Source organism: Monodon monoceros, unplaced genomic scaffold (genome assembly GCF_005190385.1).
Source record: "Monodon monoceros isolate NGI ecotype Baffin Bay Population unplaced genomic scaffold, NGI_Narwhal_1 Super_Scaffold_5, whole genome shotgun sequence".
In the NCBI taxonomy this organism is placed as follows: domain Eukaryota; kingdom Metazoa; phylum Chordata; class Mammalia; order Artiodactyla; family Monodontidae; genus Monodon; species Monodon monoceros.
The window spans coordinates 114,576,610-114,603,228 of record NW_021703782.1 but is presented as its reverse complement, the minus strand read 5'-3'; the positions used below and the strand labels follow the sequence as shown (position 1 = coordinate 114,603,228).

Sequence of the window (26,619 nt, the reverse complement as noted above, 5' to 3'; positions counted from 1 at the left end):
ATCTGCTTTAATGGTGAAAAAAAATAAGTTCCGACGAGGCACAGAGACATTCATTCAGAATTCAAAGTCTTCGCCTGCCATGTCGAGAGCCCAGGCGAACTTCTCCCTCTGTGTCTTGTTGTAGATCTTCTCCACGGGCACCCCAAACCTCTTACACCTGCCAAGAGGAGACCGGGGTTCTTGGGAGGAGCGGGACAGAGGTCAGGACACCAGGCTACCCAACCTGCTCCTCCTGGGCACAGCACCCACAGCACGGCCACCAGCCCAGGGCAGCAGGGAGAAGGCCATGTCCCCCAGTGCAGCCCAGCTGTCCTCTGAGCGGGGTGCTCAGGGGACGCTTACAGGGCACACAGGCGACCCAGTCACCCCACCCTCAGTGGGCAGGCTGGGCTCTCTGTGGCTGGTATGCAGCTTGGGGTCCCACCCCAGCCTTCCACTGCCCCAGAGCTCTCGGGCAGAGAGGACCAGTGACCCAGGACTCAGCATTAAACACACCAGCCAGTCGGGTCCCATCACAGGAAGGACCTGTGCTGACCACAGGGCCCAGGGGACTGAACTGGGGCCACTCAGGGGTCCAGTCCCCTCCTCGAGGCCATGAGTGGGCACGGCGGCCTGGGCCCACGCACCAGGCAACACTGATCCGGGGGTCCAGGTAGTTGAGCTTGGACGTGCCCAGGGCCACCTGCTTGCTCTCCTCTTTGTCTGTGGCCTGCGTGCTCAGTCTCCCGAGCTGCTCCTCCAGTCTCTCCAGCAGCCGTCCCCTCTTCTCCAGGAAGCTGGTGAGAGAAGGAGGGGCACAAGCCCCCATGCTGGCACCACCCAGCTCCACTCAGGCCAGGCGAGCCCAGTGACGGGGGAGTCCCAGGAGGCTGGAAACCCCTGGGCACGAAGCAGGCACCATCCATCCAGACCTGACCTCACAGGAAGCACCCGAAGGCCACAAGCAAACAGACAGGGGGCAAAGGACAGAATCAGATACAAAAGCCTTTTCACACCTGTGAAAGATGCTCAGTCCTGATCCCTACTGTCTTAGAGAAAAGCTGATTTAGCAAGGCAGGACCCTCCTTTCACCCTCCACACGCCCTTCCTGAGACGCCAGACAGGGCACCCTGCAGAGGACACGGGACAGGCACAGCCACGACATCCACGTGCACGTGAACTTCAACCCCAGTCCTTGTTCCGGGAACTCCGGCTCCGAACCCACCTGGACACGTGTGGAAGGACCGTGGGTGGAGGAAACGCCGCTCTCAGAGGCTGAGCGGCCCCGACAGACACTACAGCGGAGCGTGTGAGGCGGGGTCTCTCCCCAGGCTGTGCACAAGGGTGGGCCGCAGCCACAGGCACCGCTCTGCAGTGGCCACCAGGGCACCAGCCGAACGCCAGGGCGCCAGCCGAACGCCAGGGCGCCAGCCGAACGCCAGGGCACCAGCCGAACGCCAGGGTGCCAGCGGCAAATGGCAGATGGCTGCTGACGCCACCAAGAGGGGAGGGGCGGGGGGGCGCACGCGAGTCCTCCTGGAGGACACAGGAGGCTTCCCCGCAGCTGCCTCTGAACAGAATACCCTTCAGTCTAGCGGCCGGACATTCTCACACACTCACCCCACGACGAAGGAGCACCTGCCTGCACCTGGGGAGTCTTTCATGCTTTCACAGCCGCAGCAGCCGCGAATAAAAGGAGGCACCCGCTAGAAACCAGGAAGATGAGGGAAACCACAGACGACCGTGTCCTGGTGGGGCAGACCAGCTCCCGGGAGACATGCCACCAGTGCTGACGCGACGGGGAACACACGCAAAGCGATTACTCAGCAATTTTAAAACTTCCCACAAAGAACAGCCCAAGCCCAGAGGCGTTCACTGGTGAATTCTACCAAATGGTTAAAGAAGAATTACCTCCAACTCTTCACAAACTTTCACAAAACAGAAGAGGAGAGACCGCTTCCCATGTCCCTCCGAGACCAGCGTCACCCCGACACTGAACCAAAGACGTCACTGGAAAGCCACACACCATTATCCAGTGTAAATACAGAAGCAAAAATCCTCGTCACGACAACAGCAAGCCTAATCCAGGATGCATAAAAGAGATCCTGCACCACGAGTGAACAGGATTCATCCCTGGGATGCAAGAACGTGACACCCGAAATCCAACTAGTGCAACACAGCGTCGTCTCAACAGATACAGAAAAATCATCGGACAAAATCCAGCACCTTCCAGGAAAAAAACAAACCTCGACAAAAGCAACAGAGGGCACGTCCTCACCTTGATAAAAGCACCTAAGAAAACCCACAGCTGACGTCCTCCTCAGAAGTCAGAGCTCGGCCCGTGAGGTGGCAACAAGACGAGGGGTCCACACACACCACCTGTCCTCAATCTGCACTGGAGGTTCCAGCCAGAGCACCAGGCAGACGAAGAAGTAAAAGGCGTCCGGGCTGGAAAGGAAGACGCAAACTGTCTGCTTGAGGACGACGTGATCTCAAACCCGAAGGGGTCCGCCAAGAAACTGCTAAGGCTAACAGGCGAGTTCAGTGGGGTGCAGGGTGTGAGGCCAACCCAGACGCATCAACTCTACTTCTGTGTGGTCTGCAGAGGACGAGTCAACACAGCAGGCCCGACCAACCCTGGAGAGAAAGGCCTGCCTACGAGGCTGGATGTCGGGGAGGGCGCCCACCTCCCTAACCAGTAAGAAGAGAAAGGCTCACGGAGCCCGAAGTTGTGTACCGACAGTACAGGTCGCTGAACTCCTGCTTTCCTCCGGAGTCTGGAAGGTCGGGATGTGCCAGGCAGAGGGTGCCCACGTGACCTTTCACTGCACGAAGTCACAGCCGTGACCGTGCAGGGTCCTGTGAGTCCTACGGAATCACTGAACCTACAGGTGGTCTGAGGAGTCAGCGGGAAAGTGGGATTCGCTGGCACTGTGACCCATGAAACACGGCACGAGCTCTGTTCTGGAAAGGAAGGACGAAGGGCTGGGGCAGGACACGCCCTTGGTCCCTGAGTGGCCCAGAGTCTCGCTCAGTGTGCAACAGCAGGAGAGCTGCTGCCTGCTGTGGGAAGGCGAGCCTGGAGATGACAGGTCCAACCCCAGCTGACTGGGCTCAGATCCTCAGGCTGCTTTTGACCACCATGGCTGAAGTGAGGGGCGAAAATACAGCTCAGGTGATGCCTGGGCTTCTGTTCTCCAGGTGGGAGAAAGGACCCAAAGATTCCCAAAACTGAGCTCTGGATCGGCCAAAAATGTTGGAAGTTTACACGGCTCTCCCCTCCAAGCAGAAAAGCCTGGAACAAAGTTTTAGAAAAGACTGCTGCTCTCCCCTCTCCCTCCCCAACCCCCATTCCAGCTGGGATCTTCCCAGGCAGCTGTAAGGTTAACCCTGTAAAGGTTTACCTGCTAGGGATTTGAAAAAATTAGCAGTAAGAAAAAGCAGGACAGGGACTTCCCTGGTGGTCCAGTGCTTAAGACTCTGTGCTCCCAATTGCAGGGGGCCCGGTTCCATCCCTGGTCAGGGAACTAGATCCCGCATGCGTGCCGCGACTAAGAGTCCGCGTGCCGCAATGAAGATCCCGCATACCACAACTAAGACCCGGAGCAGCCTAAATAAATTAATTAATATTAAAAAGAAAAAAAGAAAAACAGTACAGTTCTTGCAATGGCTCTGTATTTTGTGGCTACCGCACCTGGATGCAGAGTAAAAAGCTGACACAAAATGTAAAATGGCTGGAACTTCCCTGGCGGTCCAGTGGTTAAGACTCCGCACTTCCACTGGTCGGGGAACTAAGATCCCACACACCGCACGGCACGGCCAAAAGAAGAAGGAAAATCCGTGTAACTTCATAAATGCCAGAGGAATCGTCCCAATCAGAAAGGATGCGCAGGAAAAGTGTCAAGGGGACTCAACAGCCGTGCTCTGCAGCCTGTGGGAGGGTTAGAATTCAAACTCAGTGCAGCAAACACATCTCCATAAACGATGGTTTCTTACTCTGAGTTTGCCTATTGACATCTCTGGGGAAGGAGTCCATGTGAGGAAGGGGGTTCTCCCGAGAGGGAGACACGTCCTGGAGTCTGGAGAGCTGGGTGGATTTCTAACGAGCTCTCATGAGATGGGACCCAGGCTGGTGACCTGGCCTGATGTGTGCCCTTTGGAGCAGATCAACTTCTAACCTCCGGATGGACAAGCGACTGAGGGCTCAGGGAAGCCTTGTGAGTTGGACTTGCGGCGTCTCCACTTTGCTGCTGCAGGAAAGCAACCAGTCTGCTGGGGATCTCGGGTCTTGCTGCCTGGGCCTGACTCTAGGCAGAAACCCAGCACCGTCTGCAGCAGGAGAGCGAGTGGGACGGAGGCTCCAGGACTGGACCTCAGACCCCAGGGTTTTGGCAGATTTAGGACACCCCTTCGTGGGACCCTAACCATGCAGACATAGCTGCTGGCTGGACCTTGGGGCCACCTGCAGATGCCCCCAGGAAGAGGCCCGTTTTTCTGGCGGGGCAGTCAGAAATCAAGTGCGCCAGGCCGTGTGTCTCTGATGCAGAGACTGCCCGCGGCCCAGGCTGTGGATCCTGCATGTGTGCCAGCGGGGGGCGGGGGGGCACATCACAGGGACAGCCGCCCCAGGGATGCCTCGGCGCTCCACCTGAGACTCTCCAGGTAATGGCAGCCCGTAGCAGGGGAGGGGGCTGCCCCGGCACACAGCCCAGTGGGGCAGGTGGACCCCCAGATGCAGCCCATCCTGTGTCTGCTGCTCACTGGATCAGCAGGAGGATACAGCCGTACACACGTAGACATTACATGAACATGAGAGCCTCTGTGAAAAATCCAGCGTCCGTCCCACCAGCGCCTGGATGTGGTGTGTCTTTCTGGCCCAGATGCATACAAACGTTTCTCTGTGGCAACACTTCTGCCCCTTGTGCACAAAACCCAGATGAAAGGTCTGGGAAAGAAAGCAATGCAAAGTTATGATGACTGACCACGAACATGATTTTGTAACAACAAGGGGGAACACTCCTGAGATCCTGGTCCCTGGGGAGGAGGGCGGAAGCGCCGGCTCTGAGCCCAGGGAGTGGGAATGAGTCGTGTGCAGCGGCCCGCGGGCCTGAGAACCGTCCGTGTGTCCTGACACTGTGAGGGATCTCAGCTCAATGCCGAGTCCTGGAAGTCCTCCTGGTGAATCACTGAACCTGTGGGTGGGCTCGGGGACATGCAACAAAGCCAGCAGTGAACAACCCAAAAGTGAAATTAAGAAAACAATTCCATTTACAACAGCAACGAAAATAAAACACTTTCAAATAAACTTAACTCCCAGAAGTGCAAAACGTGTCCTCCAAAACTTTGCTAAAAGAAATGAAAGAAGAACGATACATCTAAAAAGACATCCCAGTGCTCACAGGCTGGAAGGCTTGGCCTTGTTAAGAAGGTGGTACTTCCCAAATTGACCTACAGCGTCACCACACCCCAATCAAAATCCAGGCTGACTTCCCTTTAGAAAGTGACCAGCCAACCCTCAAATTCATCTGGATTTTCAAGGGACCCTGAATAGCCAAAACAATCTTTAATGAGAAAACCAAACTGGAGCTCACACTTCCTGATTTCAAACTTCCAGGAATCAAGACTGAGTGGTACTGGCGGGAAGACAGACAGACAGATGAATGTGAACAGAACAGAGCCCAGAAACACCTGCCATCAGCTGATCTTCCACAAGGTGTCAAGACCATTCAGCTGGTGGGAGTGGAGCTGGGAAAACCGGGTCCACGTGAGCAAAAAGGAAGTGGAATCCTTACCTCACACCATGTACAAAAAATAACTCAAAATGGATCAACTACCTAAATGCAAACATTGAAACTATAAAACTCTTACAAGAAAACCTAGAAATGCATCTTTATGACCTCGGGTCAGGCAAAGCCTTATTAGACATGATACCTAAAGAATAAGCAACGAAAACTAGACTTATCAAGATTTTTGTGCTTCAAAGCACACTACCAAGAGAGTAAAAAGACAACACACAGAATGGGAGAGAGTCTTTTCAAATCATATATTTGAGGACTTCCCTGGTGGTCCAGTGGTTAGGACTCCACGCTTCCACTGCAGGGGGCGCAGGTTCAATCCCTGGTTGGGGAAGTTCCGCATGCCACGTGGCGCGGCCAAAAAAAAAAAAAAAAAAAATCATACATTTGAAAAGGTACTCGTATCTGGAGTGAATAATGAGCTCTTATAACTCAACAGTAAAAAAAACAAAGAACTCAACTGAAAAACGGAAAAAGGACTGAACAGACAGTTCTCCAAAGACCACACACAAACGCCCAGTAAGCAGAGAGCAGAGCCTCACACGTCGTCAGCCAGCGGCGAAGCGCAAAGCAAACCCACATCCGCCGAACTGTAACCAAAACGAGGGAAGACGAGAACAGTGCCAGCGAGGATGTGGAGAAACTGGGCCCCAGCGCACGGCCGGTGAGAACGTGAGCACGCTGGACAGCAGGTGGCGCTTTCTTAAAACGCTAAACCTTGGCGCTACAGAGTAACCCGACGATTCTACGACGAAAGCCACACAGTGGAAACACCCAAACGTCCAGACACATGGACAGTAAAACGTGGTCTGGCCACACACGGAATATTTGGCGACTGAAGCACTGACGGGCTGCAACGCGGGTGGACCTCAGCAACATTACGCTAAACGAAAAAAGCCAGACAAGGTCCACAGATGGTGGGATTCCATTTGTGCGAATGTCCAGGGGCTGGGGGAGGGGAGGGGGTTTGTTTGCAGTGATGGAAACGCTCTAAAATATACGGTGACGATGGCTGCGCAGCTCTGTGAACGAGCCGGAACCGCTCGCCCACAGCCCAGAGCCGAGAGCCTCTGAAGGAGAGAACCATGTGGCCCAGAGCTTGGGTGCCCGAGTACAGGCGCTTCTCCTCCTGCACTTCTGCACTGCTTCACGTTTTGGCGCAAATATAGTTTGTATCTTTTGAATCAGAAAATACGATTGAAAAGAAAACCAGAGAACTGGTGAAGACAAAAGCAGGCTCACTGCCAACCCCGCGACTGGGATGGGCCGAGGCCTCCGGACACTTGCCTCTTGGACCTGCCGTCCCCTCTGCATTTGTGCTCGGCCCTTGCCTTCTTCAGCTCTGCCTTGGCCTCGGCCACCTGCTTCTTCTTCGCCTCAATCTGCAAAGAAGAGGGGCCCAGTCAGGGCTGCTCCTGCCTACCCTAGTCCAGCCCCAGGGACCACCGTCCACAGCCTGCAGGCCCTATGCCCTGAAAGGGCCCAGCTGACCAGGTCCCCTGGGTACCCATCTGCCCATTCAGGGTGCTGAAGCACTGGTCCTGACTGGTCACTCTGTGGCCAGGGGACAGGGTGAGGCCAAGCGGCCCCAGACATACCACCTGCTCCAGCCAGACCCGGCCCCCTGCTCCGCTGACCTCCCTCCTGGGCTAGAGGCCCTTCCACACCAGAAGGCCGCGCAGGATGGCCTCTGGCCCTCCCTTAGCCGGTTCTCCCTCCCGGTCAGCACCTGGCCCCGGGCAGCCCTGATGTGCCCAAGCCCCTCCGAGGGCCGTGCGCTCCCAGGGAGGGAAGAGGAGGGGAGCCGCGCAGTCGCCCCAGAGGCCCTCCCGCCGTGCCCGCCGCGCGCCTTCGACCGAAGCGTCTGCATCGACTTCTCGAAGGTCTTGGGAGTCGCCCGCTGATGGTTGCAGAGAACGGCAACGGCCCGATTTGCTCGGTTGTAAGACAGAATCTTAGCGGCGACGCTGTCTTCAGCTAGAAAACAGGAGTCTGTTACGCAGCGGCCGCCACAGGACAACAGCCGCTGCCGCCCCGAGGAAGGGCCTCCCAGGGCAGGACTCAGGGTCCGCACCTAGTCCAAGGGCCTCCCAACAGAGGCAGAGAAGAGGTCTCCCCAGAGCCCCCCGAGAGCATCAGGCCCATGTCCAGGAGCCCCCGCTGGGGGTGGGAGTGGCAGGAAGACGGTTCCCGCACACGATGGGGGGACACGCAGAGCTGGACAGGCGCTTCAAAACCGACTCTGCCGAGGAGCAGACGCAGAGACTGGGCAGGGGGCCTGACCGTGCGGGTGGCCCTGCGGGGATGGCTCGGCCTGGGGACCTGCACATCCCTGACACGTCCCCGCAGGCCAGGGGAGCTCCACTCTGCCCTGGACACCGGCCACGAGGCATCCCGTACCAACCCAGCAGCTGGGCACCAGCCCACAAGCGGGCACCCTGTCCCCACACCAGGGACTCTCACCTCTGGTCAGCGCTCTCAGCTGGCCCTGCAGGGTGAGGCTGGCGTTGCAGGTCCGGAACACCTTGGCCGTCAGGCCATCCATCAGGTCCTGCAGGTGCTTGTTCAGACTGGCGGTCTGAACACGGGGAAGAAGGTGGGTCTCAAAACGTGGTCTCCTTTGGGGACAGTTTCATAGCACTCTTCCCGGCCCCCCCCAACACCTTTGGGTGGAAGGAAGCTGGTGGTTAGACAGACGGCCCTCAGCCTTCTCGTGCAAGAGAACGTGCCAGTCAGCGCTCGCGCTCGCCCCGTGGCGTCAGCCTGGCCCTTCTGGACGCAGACAGGCCGAGCTGCGCTGCAGCCCTGGGTCACCCCATCAGCACTGCTCTGAGCCCCCCAGGCTTACGGTCAGTCTGTCAAAAAGATCATCCCCAGGGCCTTTGTTCTCCATGAACATCTGCAGATTCTCGTACACCTGTGGCAGAGAGAAGAAACCTTTACAAAGACCCCCTCGTGCCCCGGGCAGGAAGAAGCCTCCTGGGGCCAAGGAGATGGAGGTAAACGAGGGGCGCGAAGGGCCAGCTGTGCGGCAGAACTGGGAGACCAGCAGACTGGGTTTCTCCCAGGGAGCAGTCAGCACCACCGCAGGGTCACACGCCACGTGTCCAGGCTGCTGTCCATCAGGAGGCTGGCGCCGTCCCCTCACAATGCACACCCTGGCTCCTTCCTCCGTCACCCACGCCAGGTCCCTCCAGGTGACCCCACGTCCACAGTCAGACTCGTCTGACACCACAGCGCCTCAGAGGACCTTCAAGGTCCCTTTGTCCAATTTCCCTCCACCCTCCCTTTCCTTTCCGTCCTTCTAAGGGAGCGCAAACGTTCTCCCGGCTTGTGTCGGCCTGGGCCTGTCTCTCCATGCAGCTCTGTGTGTGCCCCACGGGGCTGGACACCAGGTGCCCAGCTCCAGAGTGACCGGAACAGCCCCCGCTCTCGGCACCGCGACCCCCGAGTCCCCCGACTCCTGACTGGGCTAGTGCCTTAGGAAAGTGGCCCCAGCGCTCCCTCGCCCTCTGCCCCGTGAGGACAGTGAGAAAGCACGGCCACGCCAGGAAGGGGCCTCACCGGCTCACAGCCCCCGACTCCAGCCTCCAGACCAGGAGACGGAAACACTGTTAGCGGGGTGCCAAGGCCAGGCGCTGTACCAGAGCGGCCTGAACTGAGACATGTGGTGATCCTAAAACCCCTTCTCCTGCCCCAAGGAAAGCCTCTCCCTTTCTTCACCTGTGGCTCCCCACCAATTCATGCCCTGGAACAGATTTCAGATGCCTGGGCGTGCTGTGCAGCCCCTCCCGAGTGGGTGTTTCTCTGTCACCCTCGACGGTCTCCCCAGACTTCCCATTCTGTGTTCGGGCAGCCATGTCTGTGTAAGGTGTGTGTAAGTTGCAGGTGGTCAGTGTTGGGTCTGCTCTCATTGCTGTGACACGGGGCCCACCCGGACGGAGGCCAGGGCGACTGACACTCTAGGGCTCGTCACTCCAGAAGGAGTGGAAATCCTGATTTCCCATCAGAGCCCTCTGCAAACCAGAGACTTAACCCCCCCCCGCCCCCCCGCCAACTTCATCCGTCCCTCCATCGGCAGGGGCGAGGCCAGGCGCTGTGGGCATGGCCGTCAGCCAGCAGGCTCAACCCCTGAAGCTCATCGTTCACAGAGGGGAGACCGGGGACACCGCCAGAGTGATCACAGCGAGCTGCATGCCCAGCGGCCAGAAGACCCTTCCCAGGTGCATTGGGGTGAACAGTGTCCCCCACAAATTCACGTCCTTCCCAAAACTTCAAAACGTGACCTTTTTCGCAAATAGGGTCTTTGCAGATGCAATGAGTCAAGACGAGGTCACAGTGTGGGGGGGCAACTCCAACAGGACCGTGTCCTCACAAGAAGAGAGACAGATGCACGGGGACAACGGAGGCAGAGCTGCACTGCCGCAGCCTCGAGCCAATGCGCCACGATGCACGGGCACCTCCAGAGGCCAGGGGGCCTGGAAGGTTTCTCTCCAGAGCCGCAGAGGGCGCACGGCCCTGCCAACACCCTGCTCTTGGAATCCTGGCCTCTAGAATGCCACCCTAACCCACCAGGAGAGCAATGGCGGCGCTGGCGCCTTGGAAGGCAGGTCCAGTTCAGCCTACGGGCGTTCGGCCTTGCCACCAAGCCTGACGGGACAGGCAAATGGGCCTCGTGGCCCTGCGCCCTCCCAATGCTCCCCAAAAGAGAGCGCCCAGATCTCAGGGGCGAGCGTGGGGCACGACCCACCGCCCACACCAGGCACTCACCAGCTTCTCCACCGGCACTTTGTTGTAGTAGCGGATCGAGTCCTTTCCCAGGAAGTCGAATTCCACGACGTACGGGCAGCCATCGGCCTCTGGGTGCAGCTGGACGTGTTCCACGCGCAAGGAGCAGCAGCCCACCGTGTCAGCCGTCTCGCCCTCCTCCTTCTCACGCCCGGCTCGCAGCGCCAGCTGAGCAGACGGGGCCCATCAGGGCGTGGTGCACACACACAGGGGCACAGACGGACACGCCCCTCAGGCACACAACATACAGACGGGCGCACACACGTACGCACTCAGGCACACACCCACCCCTCCACCTGCCCGAGGCTCCGGCTCAGGACACACGAGCCCCACGGTTCCCCCAGCTGCCCGTCCAACCAGGTCTTTGCAACCCACTGGAGCATCTGTGAACAGCAGGCGGGAAAGCCTGGAACCATCCGCACCTTGTCAATGAAATAAAGGGCCACGGCGCGTTGTCTCGCCTTCATTTCTTGGGACTTCCAGTCGGCCCGGTACTGAGAACGGATCTCGCCCACAACTCCTTTCAAGCGCCGAGCCACTTCATACTTCTCCCGGTCTCTCTCCCCCTAACGAAGGGAGCAAGTAGCAGAGAGAACCCTGGTGATCCCTTCAAACAGGCAACTGCCGACCCCCCTCCCGGGCCCGCTCTCACCCGCTCGGCTCAGGGCCGCGGAGCAGACTCCAAACACTGCCGACCCCCCTCCCGGGCCCGCTCTCACCCGCTCGGCTCAGGGCCGCAGAGCAGACTCCAAACTCCGCGAAATTTAAAGACAGTGTAAATCTAAATCCCTTGCTTTTGAAGACAAACGGCCGCTGGACACGGTATCACTTCAAAACTGGCCTGCTAACACCCACGACCTCAGGGACTCCCTGCCAAAGCGGCCCGGCCCAGCCGGGGGCAGCAGGTCAGAGCCGGCTCACCTTCAGCTTGGAGCTGGGGTTCAACATGATGTACTTGACGGAGTTCTGCACGTTCTCTGTCCACGCCGCCAGCCACGTGACTGTGCGGTCACACCGCACCTCCTTCCACCGGTGACCTACCGGAGGCTCGGGTACTTCGGAGTCCCTGCAGCAGGAGAGTGACCCAAACCCGACAATGTGAGACCCTGCTCCCTGAAACACCGGCCAAACGCCACCGCCTCCTGCGACTGCGCCGGCACTGCAGGTGCCTCCTCGCCCAGGCCACACCCTCACGTCGCGGCCTCTGTGTCGCCAGGCGTGTGAGGGGCTCACTCAGAGCTGCTGCTCCCACACGTGAACCGGGACGGCCACCCCCAAGGCCACACACGTTGCCAGCTCAGCAGCCCCACAGGACACAAGCCGCCGCTGGGCTCCTGATGGGCCCGGGCTCCCAGGATGCTTCTGCCAACCCGGCTCGGCCGCGGTCCACGCAGCGGAGGGACAGAAGCTCCTGCTGGAGCGTGGCCCGCAAGTTCCAAACGCTCACGTGTTACCAGACCATCTCGATCACCTCAACTACGGAAAACTGTGTTGGAAGGACACGGACACGCTCTCTTGGTGGAGTGAAACCTCAAGCAGGGGGCAGAGTGACAAGAGCTGGTTCAGCAAACAGCACGTGGGCTGCCGCAGAGCGTCCATCTGTGGGGAAGGTGCCCTCCCGCCCGGCCCACAGAGCCTGGAGTGACGGAGACACACCCTGCATCGGGCCCCACTCCCCCGGGTGACAGGCAGGACCAAACACCACCACCACCACCACCACCCCCGCCCCGCGCGCACCTGCCGCAGTTGATGGTCACGTCCTCCGGCAGGACCCTCCTCTTCAGCATCCCCATCTTGGGGTGGTCGCCGCGGCCCCGGAACAACCCAGGGGGCTCGGTCTTGAAATTGCCAACCTTCTCTCGGTGCCCGTCTAAGATACAGTAGCCAAACTCTTGCTGAAGTTTTTTCGCCTCTTCTTTGAGCTTCTGCGTTCACAGAACAGCGTGTAGGCATCAGTGGTGAAGAGACAGGACGAGACTGGTGCCCACGTTTGCCGGGTGCACAAGACTCGTCAGAGCCCCTTCACTGCTGCGGGACCCCGGGAGGCCCAGCGAGGCAGGCAGGCCGAGCGCAGGGCAGGGCGCCCACCCCCCAGCTCCCGGCTGCAGCTGTGCTGGTCCACTGTCACCACGGAGCATGAACTACGGAGCCACTAGTTCACACGGCAGGGTCACTGTCCCCCGTGCTCTGGGTGGACGGAGCACTTTTTAAATGTGTTTAGGGGCACGTAACTCAAAAGTGTCTGAGAATAACGGAGCGGAATCAGAGGCCCCTTCACCACACCCTGTTGGGGTCTCGTCTAGAAGAATCACACAGGAACGGCTTTTGTGAGAGGAGGGGGTCGTCTTCTGCATACCAGCAGCCTCCCACGCAAGGCCCCAGGGGCCCACGCCAGACTGAGCCCCCGAGCAGCCCGACCTGCTTCTCCTCCTTGGGCAGGGCCTTCCGGGCGGCGGTCTTGTCCACAAAGTATCTGTGGATTTCCGTGAAGTCACACTTGTCCAGGTGCTTGATTACTTTCCTCTCTTCTGCTGTCATTTCCTGCCCCAAAATCAGACACGTGTTCTCAACATCCAACAGGCAACGGTCACAGGGGCAGCGGGGACCCTCCCCCACCGCGGCAGGGGTCCCACTCCACAGGGAACGCTGACATCCCAGAAGCAGGAGGAGCAGACTCTGGGTAAAGACACCAAGGCCACCCCGACCAGCAGCCTCTGCAGTTGTCCCCCAAAGAGAGCCTTTTCAGGCAGGTGGCCCAGGTGTGCAGGTGGACAGGCGGGGAGCTGAGGCCCCAGTGCTTCCTCCTAGCGGCCTTCGGAGTTGGGCCACGTGGCCGCATCCGAAGAACCGCCCCCTCTGGCTGCTGCGTGGACCGTGCATGGCACTAGGGGCCCCTCACTCACCACCAGGGAAGTCGGCCCACCGCCCCCCGCGCGGTGGAACACACACGTGCTTGGTGGTCCCCAGTCCAGCCACACACACACACAGCCCACAGCCCCACCAACCCCCAGGTCCCTGCAGGGGTAGCTGTGAGACCGCACCACACCCTGTGGCAGAACCCAGGTGCCCGCCAGCCGGGAAGGGGCACACGCGGCACTGGTGTCCTGCCCAAAGCAGCAGGAAGGGGGTCTGGGGTGCGCTTTATGAGGGCGGAGTCCACAGGTATAGCCAAGATGAGTGCAGATGCCCACAGAACCCAGTTTTGTTTTTTTTTAATGAGAAAAGAAAAAGCAACTAGCACCTTATCTTCAGATAGCTTGCCAACGAGTATCTCTGTTTCCTAGGGGCCAGGAAATGCCACTCCTGGCACCCCGCAACCTCCCTTTCCTAGGGATTCCAAGCTCGGCTCTGCCTGGGCTTCCAGCCACTGGAGAGAAGTGAGGGTGGGCAAGCATCTGACAGCAGCAGGCCGACACCAAGAGACCGCGGCCGCGCAGCACGTACCTTCCGCCAGTCGCTAAAGAAGTTGTTTTGGAAAACTTCTTTTGTTGTATATTCGTGATCCAGCATTTTCCCATAAAACGTGGCAACCTCCTCAGCTGCTAAGCTCAACTCCATGGGCTTCCCTGGAGACGCCGGAAGATACACTGATTTAGGGAGCCGACCCACAACGTCCTGCCCCTTAAGTCACGCTTGGTTACACACGTCGTATTGTATCGTAACATAGCCAACGTTTTTAGTTCAGGAGAAGGCTCTAAATTTAAGAAGACAAGCACAGCCACGCACAGGTGTGGCTTAAGCGTCCTGGAGCACAGGCCAGGCCTCTGTAGAGGCGTCAACGGCCAGAATCGCTCACGTTTATACTGCTTTAATGATTTATTCTGCTGCCACGCTTACATGGAAATTTACAGTTGAAAAACAGGAGAAGGGGCTTCCCTGGTGGCACAGTGGTGGAGAGTCCGCCTGCCAATGCAGGGGACGCGGGTTCCTGCTCCGGTCCGGGAGGATCCCACATGCCGTGGAGCGGCTGGGCCCGTGAGCCATGGCCGCTGAGCCTGCGCGTCCGGAGCCTGTGCTCCGCAACGGGAGAGGCCACAGCAGTGAGAGGCCCGCGTACCGCAAAAAAAAAAGTAGAAAAACACGAGAAGTTTTAGGACACACATCGCCACGTAACGTAAAAGTAAGACAAAGGTTAGGGCTCCGAAGCAGAAAGAGGTGAATAACTGTAGCAGCTGCAACCTTTTAAACACCCTCCCATCTGCCCAATGACTTCCAACATTTTACTCCAAGAATCAGTATGAGAGACGGCTCAGTGGAGGGCAGGGATGCAGCAGAGCAGCGCAAAGGCCGGCGGGGGCTTCACCACGGAGTTCTCTCAACTGTTGTGTATGTTTGAAGATTTTTATCACAAACATTGGAAAAACAAATATACGTTACTTTGATAGTAAGCAAAAGGCACTTGGGATAAAACAGCACAATTCTTCCCAAAACCAGCTTCTCGGGAGGACAGAGAACTAGCTGAGCAGCCAAAGCCCGAGGGGCTCAGCTCCTGCCCTGCGAGCGCCCCCTCCCCAAGTCTGGGCCGCCCAGGTGCCCACGAGGCACAGGGCGGGCTCTGACAGTCACGGAATCTAGTCTAGCTCGGAAAACCAGATTCTAAACCAACACCCACGTCGATGGAGTCGCGGTAAACAAAGAAAAAGCGTGGCTGTGTGTGCTGGCCGAGTGTCCCCCAGGGACAGGCACGTGTGACCCAGCAGGAGCCCACGGGGTCACCAGATCCCCCAAGGAGGCAAGCACTACAAGAGCCCCAGCGAGAGAGGAGGGGAAGGAGGGGAGGCAGTCCTTCCTGCCGTCCACAAAGGCCTCCCTGTGGCAGCGCCTGGCAGGAGCCGGGACGACTTGCCAGCGACCAAGGCTGGCCTGTGTGCAGTGCCCACGCATGCCCTGCCGACGGCCTGGTCTGACCCAGGAGAGGCGGAGGGCCACCTTCAGAAGGCTTACCCTAGCAGAGATGCAGAAAATGAGGGGAAACAGGTCAAACTAGCAGCACAAAACTAAGCAAAAGGGGCTTCCCTGGTGGCGCAGTGGTTGAGAATCCACCTGCCAATGCACGGGACACGGGTTCGAGCCCCGGTCCGGGAAGATCCCACAGGCCGCAGAGCAGCTAAGCCCGTGCTCCACAACTACTGAGCCTGTGCTCCAGAGCCCGCACGCTGCAACTACTGAAGCCCACGCGCCTAGAGCCCGTGCTCCACAATAAGAGAAGCCCCACTTGCTGCAACTAGAGAAAAGCCCACGTGCAGCAACGCAGCCAAAAGAATGAACAACAAAAGAACAACTAAGCAGACGCTCCTAACCAGAGGGGTGGAGAGGAAGAGGGCCAGGGCCCAGGGGAGGGGCAGTGCGGGGTCGGGCCAGTCAGCACACGCCCACGGTAACAGCTGGGAGCCTGCAGGCAGCTTGCTCCAAGCACCCAGGGACCCAGAGATGCAGGCCCTCCCCCAGAAGGTCCTTCTGGATGCAGGCCCACGTGGGCCAGCACAGCAGGAAGGCAGGGGTGGCAGAACCAAGCTGGGCGAGTTCAAGGACACCGCCTGGTTCATCGGGCACTGGATGTGCAGCCCCCACCCCCGCAAGCACGGCAGTTCTGAGAGGGTGCCAGGCTGCAGATGGGCAGGGCCCCCCTGATGTCTCAGGGAGCCTCTGAACTGCAGACTTGGAAGCAGCCTAGCCTGGCTCCTGAGCAAAGGGCCAGTGTCTCCCAGGTGCACGGGTCAGCCCAGACCCCAGTGGGAGAGCCACCAACGGAGCAGGCCTGGGTGGCCGCCAGTTACCAGGTGCAGAAGCAGGTCCCTGGCCACAGTCACTCGAGCCACCCACGCAGTCCTCACCATCGTAGTAGAAGCAAACTCCCTCAGGAAGCGGCTGATACGGGGGTGCGAACCATGGGCCTCTGTGCTCCAGCTGCGTCCACTTCACGCCGCCTGGACTCTCCTTCTCCTCTTCCCACCTGGAGGACACACGAGAAGGTTCCGACTCTCACGCCACACCTGAGCACAGGTCCTCCCCGCACATCCCTCTGGACGCCCCGTGACCACCTCCCAGCTGAGCTAGGTAAGCAACAGGAGGGGTCATCCCCCTAGGGGTGCGGTGACTGACCCTGCCTGACCTCAGACCACGCCTCTCGTTAGACAAGCACACCTCCCTGACCTGAAGGAAAAGGGGCAGAGAGGCTCCCCCAGCTGGGTCGCTTCAGGACCGCCCCAGCGTCCCCAGGTCTGGCTCCAACCTCCTTTCGCAATCTTGCGCACCTGTCCTTTGCGGCTCTTTTCGGAACGCTTCTAGCGAAGGTGCACCAGCGAAGCGGCCACTGCAGCCCAGCTCCACACCTGGGCCCGACCCCTCTGTTCCCAGGACACCGCCCCTCCCACCCCCACCAGCAGGGCCCGGGCCCCCAGAGGCAGACGGGACTCCGTGATCAAGGCAAATCTCTGGCCCCTGGCGGTAAAGTGGAAGTACTGATAGGACTTAGGTCACAGAAGGGGACCAGTTAGACTGCGGTGAGACACCATCTGGAAGCACTCAGTTAATGACGTCAGAACTCCAACAGGAACCCTGAGCGCAGCCCCGTAAGGGTGTGAACCCAGCCTGCTCTTTGGAAAGGTGGCATTTCACGCACAGGAGATCCCCACCTCCCTCCCGCTATTCCACACCCGCCACAACTCACCCGCCATGTGACCACAGGGCCTCTGCCCACATCCCGCAGGAAAGAGCTTGGGAGCGCTGTGGGCAGAAGCAAGCCTCAGGTCGCAGCACAAAAGCCACTAAGGGGAACTGATCACGGGCTATGTGCCCGTGCAAATAATGAATGGACCAAAAGCTCCTGGAAATGGAGGAACTGAGAATCCAACATGGAATGAGAGGCCAGTGTGAGACCACACACATATCAAGTTCAAAACCAAACACTGCGGTGCTTAGGCCAGGCACAGCTACATGAGCAACAGAACTTACCAAAACAAAAAAACAGTGGGGGAAGAAACTCCCAAATGGGGGCCCCCAGGGGAGCAGGCGTGAGACGGGGCACGTGCTGCATCTGTGGTCTCAGATCCCCTTTGGGGAAACCGAAGAGCAACGTGCGCTCCCCCCTGCACTCCCATCCCGCCCAAATGCAACGGTCAGATGTCTGGGAGGAGCATGGATGTGCCCTTCCGGAGCCTCCGCCCAGGGTCTTCGGCCACCTTACTGGACTCAGCTGACGACCCTCCGCCGGGTCTGGGGGCCTTGGGGGGGCATCGGGGCGCACCCTGCGTTTGCCCTCTTAAGCCCCGGGAGCGAGAACCTGCCCCCCACGTGCAAAGGCCCGGCGCACCCGCCCTGCCCCTCATCTTCGGGCCGGCCCCACCCCGCCCCGGCGCACTTGGCGGGCTTGGTGGATGAACGAGGACCGCGCTGGCCTCCTGCAGGCTGCACAGCGGCACTGGGCAGGCACAGGGTGGTTCCGCCCGGTCCCTTGTCCCCGCCTTGCTCCTCCGCCCGCTTCCCTGTGCTCTCAGGCCTGCCTCCTGATACTGCAGACAGGCCCTGGATTCAAGTCCAGTCCCGCCGACCCCTCCGTCCCGAAGCTCTGGCCCATGACCGCCCCGAGGCTCCTCCCGGAAGGCCGCCTGGGAGCTGCGCGAGGGGCCGGCACAGGGCTTTAGCGCTTGCCCACCTCCCTCCGCCCCCCAGCTCCCGAGGGCACCTGGTGGGTCCTCTGTGATCATACGCTCGCCCGGCACACCAGGCCAGACATGGAAGAGGGGCGCTTCCACACTGTCAGAGGGCCTGACAAGTGAAGCTGTGCAAGGATACGATGTGCAAACACCAGGGGCGCCTTCATTCAGGCCCACGCGGCCTCCTGCAAGTCCTGTAACACCATCACTGCAGACCAGCCCCTTACTACCTCTCACCCCTGTGCAGCTGAGCCCTCCCTCCCGCACTCACTGTCCCTGGGTTTGACCCGCACTTCCGCCCTGGGCAGCACGATCCAGCTGCTAGCCCTCCAGGGCCAGTCCCGGTCTGGAGCAGGCCACGATGCCCATCCGTGGGCCCTGAGCCAGCAGTGGACAGGGCTCCACCATTTGTCAGCCTTGGGCAGGTGTCCAACTCCCCTGCATCTGTAAGATGCGGCTTAGGGACTGTGGGAAGTGGACAGGTGCACACCTGTCAGTGCCCACCCAGAGAGTACACAGCGGCCCAGGCACGTTTGCCGCGCCTCCCGCCACCAGAGGAATGCAGCAGAGACAAGCCCACATCCTCACTAACCCCCACTACTGCCACCAACTCCGCAGTCCCCGCTGACATCTGGGGGCTGAAGCACTGGCACACAGCTGCATGGCTGCAAGGGCTGGATCTCAGCACCCAGGCGGGCCACGGTGCTGGTCATCACCGTTTTGGAATAAGCCGCGCATCCGCTGGCTGGACATATGCACTAGGACTGCAGCAGCCGGTACTCCTTGAGGCCCACCTTCTGCCAAGTGTGCTTAGAGGCCTTGCACATATTCTCTCTTATAATCCTTCTAAAATCAGGAAGTACATTCTAGCCCAGGCCCACTGTTCCTTCCACAGAATGCTGAGGCCACTGTGTTTTAAATTCAGACTGCAATTTAGTAAACGGGAATGTGGCGGGACAAAAACTGTAAAATCTCTAAAGAGATGCAGAAAAAGCATCTGACAAAAAAACCCAACACCCTTTCACGATAAAAGCAAAAAGCCACACTCAACAAACTAGGATGGAGGGACCCTCCTCAACCTGAGACAGAGCAGCTAAAGACCCCACAGCTACATCATACTCAAAGGTGCTATGGCCCCAAGATCAGAACTGGACACTGCTATTCAACACGGTCCTGGAGGTTCTAGCCAGAGCACACGGGCAAGAAAGCGAAGTAAAAGGCATCCAAATTTGAGAGGAAGAAGTAAACTGTCTTTATTTGCAGATGGCAGGATCTTGTGTATAGAAAACCCACCAGATTCTACAACAACAACAAAAAATTATTAGGGCTAATAAATTAATTCAGCGAAGTCGCAGGGTACAAGATCAATATACAAAAATTGGTTTGCTTTCTTTACACGTGCAGTGAATTACCTGAGAAAATTACAAAACAACTCCATTTACAGTAGCACCAAAAAATGAAAATAGCTAGGAATGAACTTAACCAAAGAAGTAAAATATTTGTACACTTTAAACTACAAAACATGCCGAAAGAAATTAAAGAAGATCAAAGTAAATGGAAAGTCATCCCATATTCATGGATTGGAAGACTCATTTTGCTAAGATGGCAATATTCCCCAAAGTGATCCACAGAAAAACCCAATCCCCATCAAAAGGTTGGCTTCTTTGCAGAAATTGACAACCAATCCTAAAATTCACATGGAAATACAAGCTATCCAGGATAACTAAAACAATCTTGAAAGAGAAAAACAAGGTTAGAGAACTCACATTCTGATTTAACAGGGACTTCCCTGGTGGCGCAGCGGTTAAGAATCCGCCTGCCAATGCAAGGGACACGGGTTTGATCCCTGGTCTGGGAAGATCCCACATGCTGCAGAGCAACTAAGCCTATGTGCCACAACTACTGAGCCCACATGCCACAACTACTGAGCCCACATGCCGCAACTACTGAAGCCCACGAGCCCAGAGCCCGTGCTCTGCAACAACAGAAGCCACTGTAATGAGAAGCCAGCACAGCACAAAGAAGAGTAGACCCCGTTCGCCATACCTAGAGAAAGCCCAAACACAGCAACAAGGACTGAACGCAGCCAAAAATAAAATAATTTTTTTTAAAAAGTACAAGCAAGGAAAAATAAAACAGCTAAAGTGGGCTCATCAAAATTTCAAACCTTTTGTGCTTTAAAGGACACCATCAAGAAAATGAGAAGGCAACCCGCAGGGAGGGAGAAAATGTTTGCAAATCATGTATCTGAGGAATCTAGTGTTTAGAATATATAAAGAACACTTACATCTCAACAATAAAAAGACAAATAACCCAACTAAAATAAAAATAGACAAAGAAACTGATCAGACGTTTCTCCAAAGATATACAAACGGTCAATAAGCACAAAAGATGCTCAACATCCTTACCCATCCGGGAAATCCAAATTGAACCCACAATGAGAGACCACTTCACACCCACCCACTTCATAAGCCTTCACATGTCTCCTCATACTAGCAACTCCACAAAGAGTACCCCATTTCACATACAAGAAAAAAGAGGCTCAGAAAATCTAATTTCCCCAGAATCATATCGTTGCTGAAAGCCGGATCTGATACCAATAAAGACCATTCTGATCCCAAAGCTGGCAGCCCCACCTGCGGCCTCTGCTGCACCCCTCACAAGGTGTGAAACAGCACTGACCAGCAGGAATGTGACACAAGCCACAAGTGAATTTTAAACCGATTTGATTTTTTGCAATATACTTAATTTCAACCAAAATATTTAAAATATTGTCACTACAATGTGTGATCAATATAAAAAATAAGTTCACATTCTTTTTCCTACTATTTGAGGTCAGCATGAACTTTACACCCACAGCATGTCCCCACCGGGACCAGCCACATCTCAGGAGCTCACAGCCACACGCGGCTGGTGGCTGCAGGCTAGACGGCCCAGGAGGAATGGTTAAGACGGCGGTGTCCAATGTGTGCTCCTCTGCTTAGTGTCCCTGTGACCGCGAACAAGTTGCTTAACCTCTCTGTACCTCAGTTTCCTAACCTGGTAAGTGGAGATAACAGCACCTACCTCGCCAAGGACTGGCCAAAAGCAATGGAGACACAGAGCCAAGTGCATCACGGACGCTGGTTCTCACTAGCACCCGGTAACACCTACATTTCAAAGCTGCCCCCGCCCTACAGTATTTTGGCGTTACCCACCACGCCTCCCCGACAGGCCCACAGCCGCAGCAAAAGCCAGCACTTACAGCCACCTTCTCTTTATGCCCACACGTGGGCGTGAAAGAGACCGCGGGTAGGGGTGGGGCGGAGGCGGGCCGAGCCCGGGGCGGGGCTACAGGGGTGGTGACCGGGTGAGGGGCGGGGCACGGTCTGCAGGGGGTGGTGATGGGCAGTGGGGGCGGTGATGGGCAGTGGGGGCGGGGCCGGGGCCAGGGCGGGGGCGGGGCCAGCGTACCATCTCCACCTGCCTTCTCCCTCCTCCTCCGGCCCTTTGGTGGCCTCGTGGTCCCTTTTCCTGTCTCTCCCTCGGGACGTTGCACCGACCGGCTCCTCCTCTTGGCCTCTGCCCTGCTCCAGGCCACACCGACTTATCTCCTCTCTCCGTCGCTTCTCCCACCGTACGTCCTTCCCGGGGCGGCCCAGTCCACACCTGATGGCCCTCTCCGCGAGCCCATCCCTCCCCAGCTCCCCATCCCCTTGTCTCTGTTCCTTTGCTTCCGGAGCCCCTGCTCCGCCCACGTTGTCCTTCTTCCTTTTTTTGACTTTTCTGGAAACCACAGTCTCTGATGCGGACTCGTTACCAGCATCACATTTTTCATTTTCTTCTTTCTTAGTTTCTCCAGCCCACATGTCTTTCCCATCCTCGATATTCCCTCGTAGCTGCTTCCTCCCCACCAACTCTCCCACCTTTTCGGTGTAGGCTAGCTGCTCCGTTGTGGACGTTCCCCCCGCCTCCGTCTGCGCGTCTTCCCTGCGGCTCTCAGCTCCCGCGTCCCCATCGCCTCCATGCACCGCCTCCCTGCTGGGCCCGCGCCCCCTCTCCGCAGGCGCCCTCCTGCTGTGGCCACATGCACCCCTCCAGTCCCCGCTGCCCTCCTCCAGCTTCGAAGCCTTGGTCTGTCTCCCAGCACCTTTCTCCTTAAGCCCTTCCCGCCTTTGCTCTTCCGATATGTTCTCCTTTTTTTTTTTCTGTTTGCTTTTCACTTTCACCCCATCCTTTCCCTGGCTTGCGCCCACTTGCTCCTTGTCTCCCTCTCCCAGGGTGCTGGGCCACACAGCCTTCCCACCATCCTGGCCGCTGGGCACAGCCTGCAGTGCCCCATCCTCAGAGGACACCTGGAGATCACCAAGGGCCATCTTCCTCTCGTCCCCAGGGCCTTGTAGCCTCGGAACCTTGTGCAGGAGAGAGAGCACACTGTGAGTGGGCCACACCCCACAGGCAGCACCCACCCAGGTCGCAGACCCCAGTGACTGCTTTACTCACCACATCCTGCCCTGCCCTTCCCCACAGAGGCTTCCATCAGAGGAGCAACAAATCCAGACTATGCGCCTCTACTGCCTCCAAAGGAGCTTCAGAAAATAGCTTCTGTGTCTCAGCCCTCCTGGCCCTTGTCAGAAGTGGAACCCAGGGCAGTGCACTGCCCCTGGGGAACAAACCCCACTGGGAAAGGGCACAGGAGGAGCAGCTATTCCAATGCCACTTCCCCCACCCAGGCTCCACAGACTCATTTCACAATGCATTCCTATTAGGAAGTCAGACAGGGGATCTGCATGGTGGTCCAGTGGTAAAGAATCCGCTGTCCAATGCACAGGACACGGGTTCAATCCCTGGTCGGGGAACTCAGATCCCACATGCCACGGGGCAACTAATGCCACGTGCCACAACTACTGAGCTCATGCGCTTCAACTAGAGCCTGTGTGCCATAAACTACAGAGCCCACATGCTCTGGATCCCACATGCCACAACTAGAGAGAAGCCCGTGCACTGCAGCAAAAGATCCTGCGTGCCACAACTAAGACCTGACACAGCCATAAAAAATAAATAAATAAATAAAATATTTTTTTAAAAAAAGAAAGAAAGTCAGACAGTAAGGTCATTCATTGTCTTTTTTTTGCCCACGCCGCACGGTACCAGGGATGGAACTCATGCCCCCTGCAGTGGAAGCATGGAGTTTTAACCACTGGACTGCCAGGGAAATCCCCATCCATTGTCTTCTTACACTTGCAAGAATAAACACGCAAGCACGAGCGCCTAGAAAGCTGCTCACGAGAATCACACCTGAAGACGTTACCTGGCCTTTTTTCTTGCAAAGCTTTTCACTGTTATGCGTCTTCACAGGCTTGGCGGTCTGTGCAGATCTGGAATACAAAACCATACGTAAATACATAAATCTGCTGCTCACTTAGAAAGCCTACCATTTTGAAAACAGATAAATAACCTACATTACAGACTACAGAGTCTCCAGTCTTTTCAGTGGACTCTCTATTTTTCACAACATGTTTGGTGAACATGAGCATATTCACAGGACATCTGTGGGCAGGGGGTGAATGAGCGCAACTCCAGTCTGACACTAAGGAGCTGCTGGCAGCTGCAAAAGCACCCCTGGCACACGTCCTGCCGACAGGAGACCCGCGGGGGCTGCAGAAAGAGCGGATGGCACAGCCAGCCCTGTCACCCACCAGGTCCACCTCTGCCCACCCCCGGCCCCTGTCAATACTGTGACTGCCATGGGACTTCCCTGGTGGTCCATGCTTAAGACTCCACGCTTCCCTGCTTGGGGACCTAGGATCCCGTGTGCTGCGCAGCCAAAAAAATTAAAAATTAAAGGAAAAAAAAAACGGTCAATTTAGAAAAACGGTCCTTCAAGAGTAGCCTTGAAGAAGCAGTAATTGCGAGAAACACATTCAGAAACAAAACCCAAACTAAACAGAGAGATCAAACACAACAGGCCCGAGCAGGAGCGTGGGGCAGGCCCTGCAGCTGCCACCCAAACACCGCCATGGGGACAGGCCCTGGGGGGCCAAGCACTGGCTTACGGAGGGCAAGGGAGGCCCGCGACCAGGAGACTGACCAACTTCACACCCACTAGGATGGCTACAGCGAAAAGATGGACAATAACAAGTGCTGGCAGGCGTGTGGAGAACTCAAGCTCCTCGTACGCTGCTGGTGGGAATGTAAAATTGTGGAGCCACCCTGGGAAACAGTGTGGCAGTGCCGGAGCGAGGCAAACAACTACCACGAGACACAGCAACTCCACTCCTAGGTGTTCATACAAATACTGTGAGGGAATGTTCACAGCAGCAATACTGACAAGAGCCCAAAGGTGGAAACAACCCCAAATGTCCATCAACAGATGAACGGATAAGCAAAAGGCGCTATACTCAAACAGTAAAATATTTTCAGCCATAAAAATGAAGTGCTGTGGCTTCCCTGGTGCCGCACTGGTTAAGAATCTGCCTGTCGATGCAGGGGACACAGGTTCGAGCCCTGGTCCAGGAAGATCCCACGTGCAGTGGAGCAACAAAGCCCGTGCGCCACAACTACCGAGCCTGCGCTCTAGAGCCCGTGAGCCACAGCTACTGAGCCCGCATGCCGCAACTACTGAAGCCTGCGCACCTAGAGCCCGTGCTCTGCAACAAGAGAAGCCACCGCAATGAGAAGTCCACGCACTGCTACAAAGAGCAGCCCCCGCTCGCCACAACCAGAGAAAGCCTGCACACAGCAACGGAGACCCAACACAGCCAAAAATAAATAAATAATTTTTTACATAAATAAAAATGAAGTGCTGATACGTGCTACAATGTGGATGAATCTTGAAAATATGTTAAGTGAAAGAAGCCGGACACAAAAGGACAAATATTGTATGACCCACTTGTACAACATACCCAGGACAGGCCAATTCGTAGAAATAAAAGGCTGATAAGAGGTCGTCAGGGGCTGGGGGAAGAGGGAAATGAGGGGTATGGGGTTTCCCTTTGAGGTGATGAGAAAATTCTGGAATTAGATCGTGCTGATAGCTGCCCGAGATTGTGAACGTCCTTGGTACCAAGGAACTGTACACCCTGAAATGGTTAAAATGACGAATTTTACATTATGTAAATGTTATCACAACAAAAACAAACACAAAAGGAAGGTTTCCCAAAATTTCTGACATTTTCCATGAGAGAAAAAGAAGAGTTGGGACAGAACACCAGGCACAGGAGAAATCCTGCCTCTGTTCACAGCACGGGGGCCGCACGATGAGGCCCACAAGCTAGACCTAGGTCGCACATGCTTCTGTCTGTCTGGCCAAGCAGTTCTGTAAAATTTCAGCAACATTTAACATCTGAGACACTTCACCATAACGATCCCCACGTCGATGGTGTGTGAGCTGCATACCCAGGGGCCTGCTCAGAAGTTCATCCACCACTCACAGCGGGGGTCCAGCAGGGAGGGAGGGAGCAAACGGCAGCCAGAAAAGGGAGGGACCCACCCTCCCCCCACCCCACTCCCCCCCACCCGATTACGGGAAACTAATAAACATGATTTGACATGACTCAGAGAAAACATCAAATTAAACTAATCCTGTACTCCGAGGCCAGGTGCTTCATTCAAAACTGGAAATACTATTTAGAACAACAGAGCTTCAACTGCCTGATTCTGAAGCCTGGACTCCTTTCACCATGAACTGATACGCAAATCCTGTCATCAAGCCACACGTGTTTCCAACACCAAAGTTTCCAAAAGCAAAACCTACCACGGTTTTTTTCCATCAGGTTTTTTCTTTGTTCTACTGGACAAAGAGAGCTATTTATACGATCCTCTGAGACAAGAAAGTGGTAGAAAACAGGAGAGGTAAAGAAAGGTCAGAGACAACCATATGCCTAATGCCTTTTAAACAATTTTTGGTTCTATTCTTTGAAAAAGATGTGGTTATGTTGATTGTTACCTAGTTTACAATTATTTCTGACAAGATCTTTTATTTATTGATAAAATAAAAACCACAAAAGAGAGGACCGACAGCAGATGGAGGGGGCCAGTCCTCGGCCTTCACAGAAGGCCTTCACAGAACGCGCAAAAGACTGATTTCCTGCGCGGCAGCCAGCAGCTCCCATTACCAGTCGTTCTGTGGTTCTACCAGATTCTTCACTTCTGCTCAAGTGAGAGCAAAGACTGGATAAAAACAGGGAGTGCAGGTCCCAATTCCAATGCCAAGGCCAGACTCAGGACTGAAGGTGATGTCGCTGCCCCTCCCACTGCTGCACCCTCACCACCCTACCTCACCTCCTGCACAAGGGAAAGGGACACAGGACAAACCCTACCTGGTATCTTCTGAAACGGAGAATGTACCTTCTTCCTTCAGGCACTGCTACGAGTCACAAGAAGACAGAGTTTTACTGAGAACATTTCCACGTTGCAGTAAT

General features: G+C 56.6%; 1 protein-coding gene across 4 annotated transcripts; it reads right to left on the bottom strand.

Annotated features, from left to right (window-relative positions):
• On the bottom strand, nucleotides 1–26,619 carry TOP1MT (DNA topoisomerase I mitochondrial). Of its 4 annotated transcripts, XM_029201443.1 has the most exons (16): nucleotides 26,518–26,619; nucleotides 23,508–23,574; nucleotides 21,671–22,608; nucleotides 16,397–16,515; nucleotides 14,007–14,128; nucleotides 12,981–13,103; nucleotides 12,300–12,487; nucleotides 11,484–11,628; nucleotides 10,985–11,128; nucleotides 10,545–10,730; nucleotides 8,623–8,691; nucleotides 8,238–8,352; nucleotides 7,624–7,751; nucleotides 7,062–7,156; nucleotides 627–776; nucleotides 1–157 (listed from the first exon to the last, which is right to left on the bottom strand). In XM_029201443.1, exons 3-16 carry the CDS (start codon nucleotides 22,570–22,572, stop codon nucleotides 55–57), a joined length of 2,589 nt encoding a protein of 862 aa, XP_029057276.1. In that variant the 5' UTR covers nucleotides 22,573–22,608; nucleotides 23,508–23,574; nucleotides 26,518–26,619; the 3' UTR covers nucleotides 1–54. The 4 variants fall into 4 exon arrangements, with proteins under 4 accessions (XP_029057276.1, XP_029057278.1, XP_029057277.1 ...); XM_029201445.1 differs by lacking the exons at nucleotides 23,508–23,574; nucleotides 26,518–26,619 and adding an exon at nucleotides 22,700–22,744; XM_029201444.1 differs by lacking the exons at nucleotides 23,508–23,574; nucleotides 26,518–26,619 and having other exon boundaries at nucleotides 21,671–22,637.

Bases quoted from the DNA above. Each gene is read 5' to 3' on its own strand.
- TOP1MT (XM_029201443.1), bottom strand. From the start codon at position 22,572: ATGGCCCTTGGTGATCTCCAGGTGTCCTCTGAGGATGGGGCACTGCAG. The intron at 11,629-12,299 runs GTGCGCGCGGGG...CTCCTGCTGCAG, and splicing joins GTGACCATCAACTGCGGCAG to GGACTCCGAAGTACCCGAGC. The intron at 7,157-7,623 runs GCGCGCGGCGGG...TCTTCTTTGCAG, and splicing joins TGCAGACGCTTCGGTCGAAG to ATTGAGGCGAAGAAGAAGCA.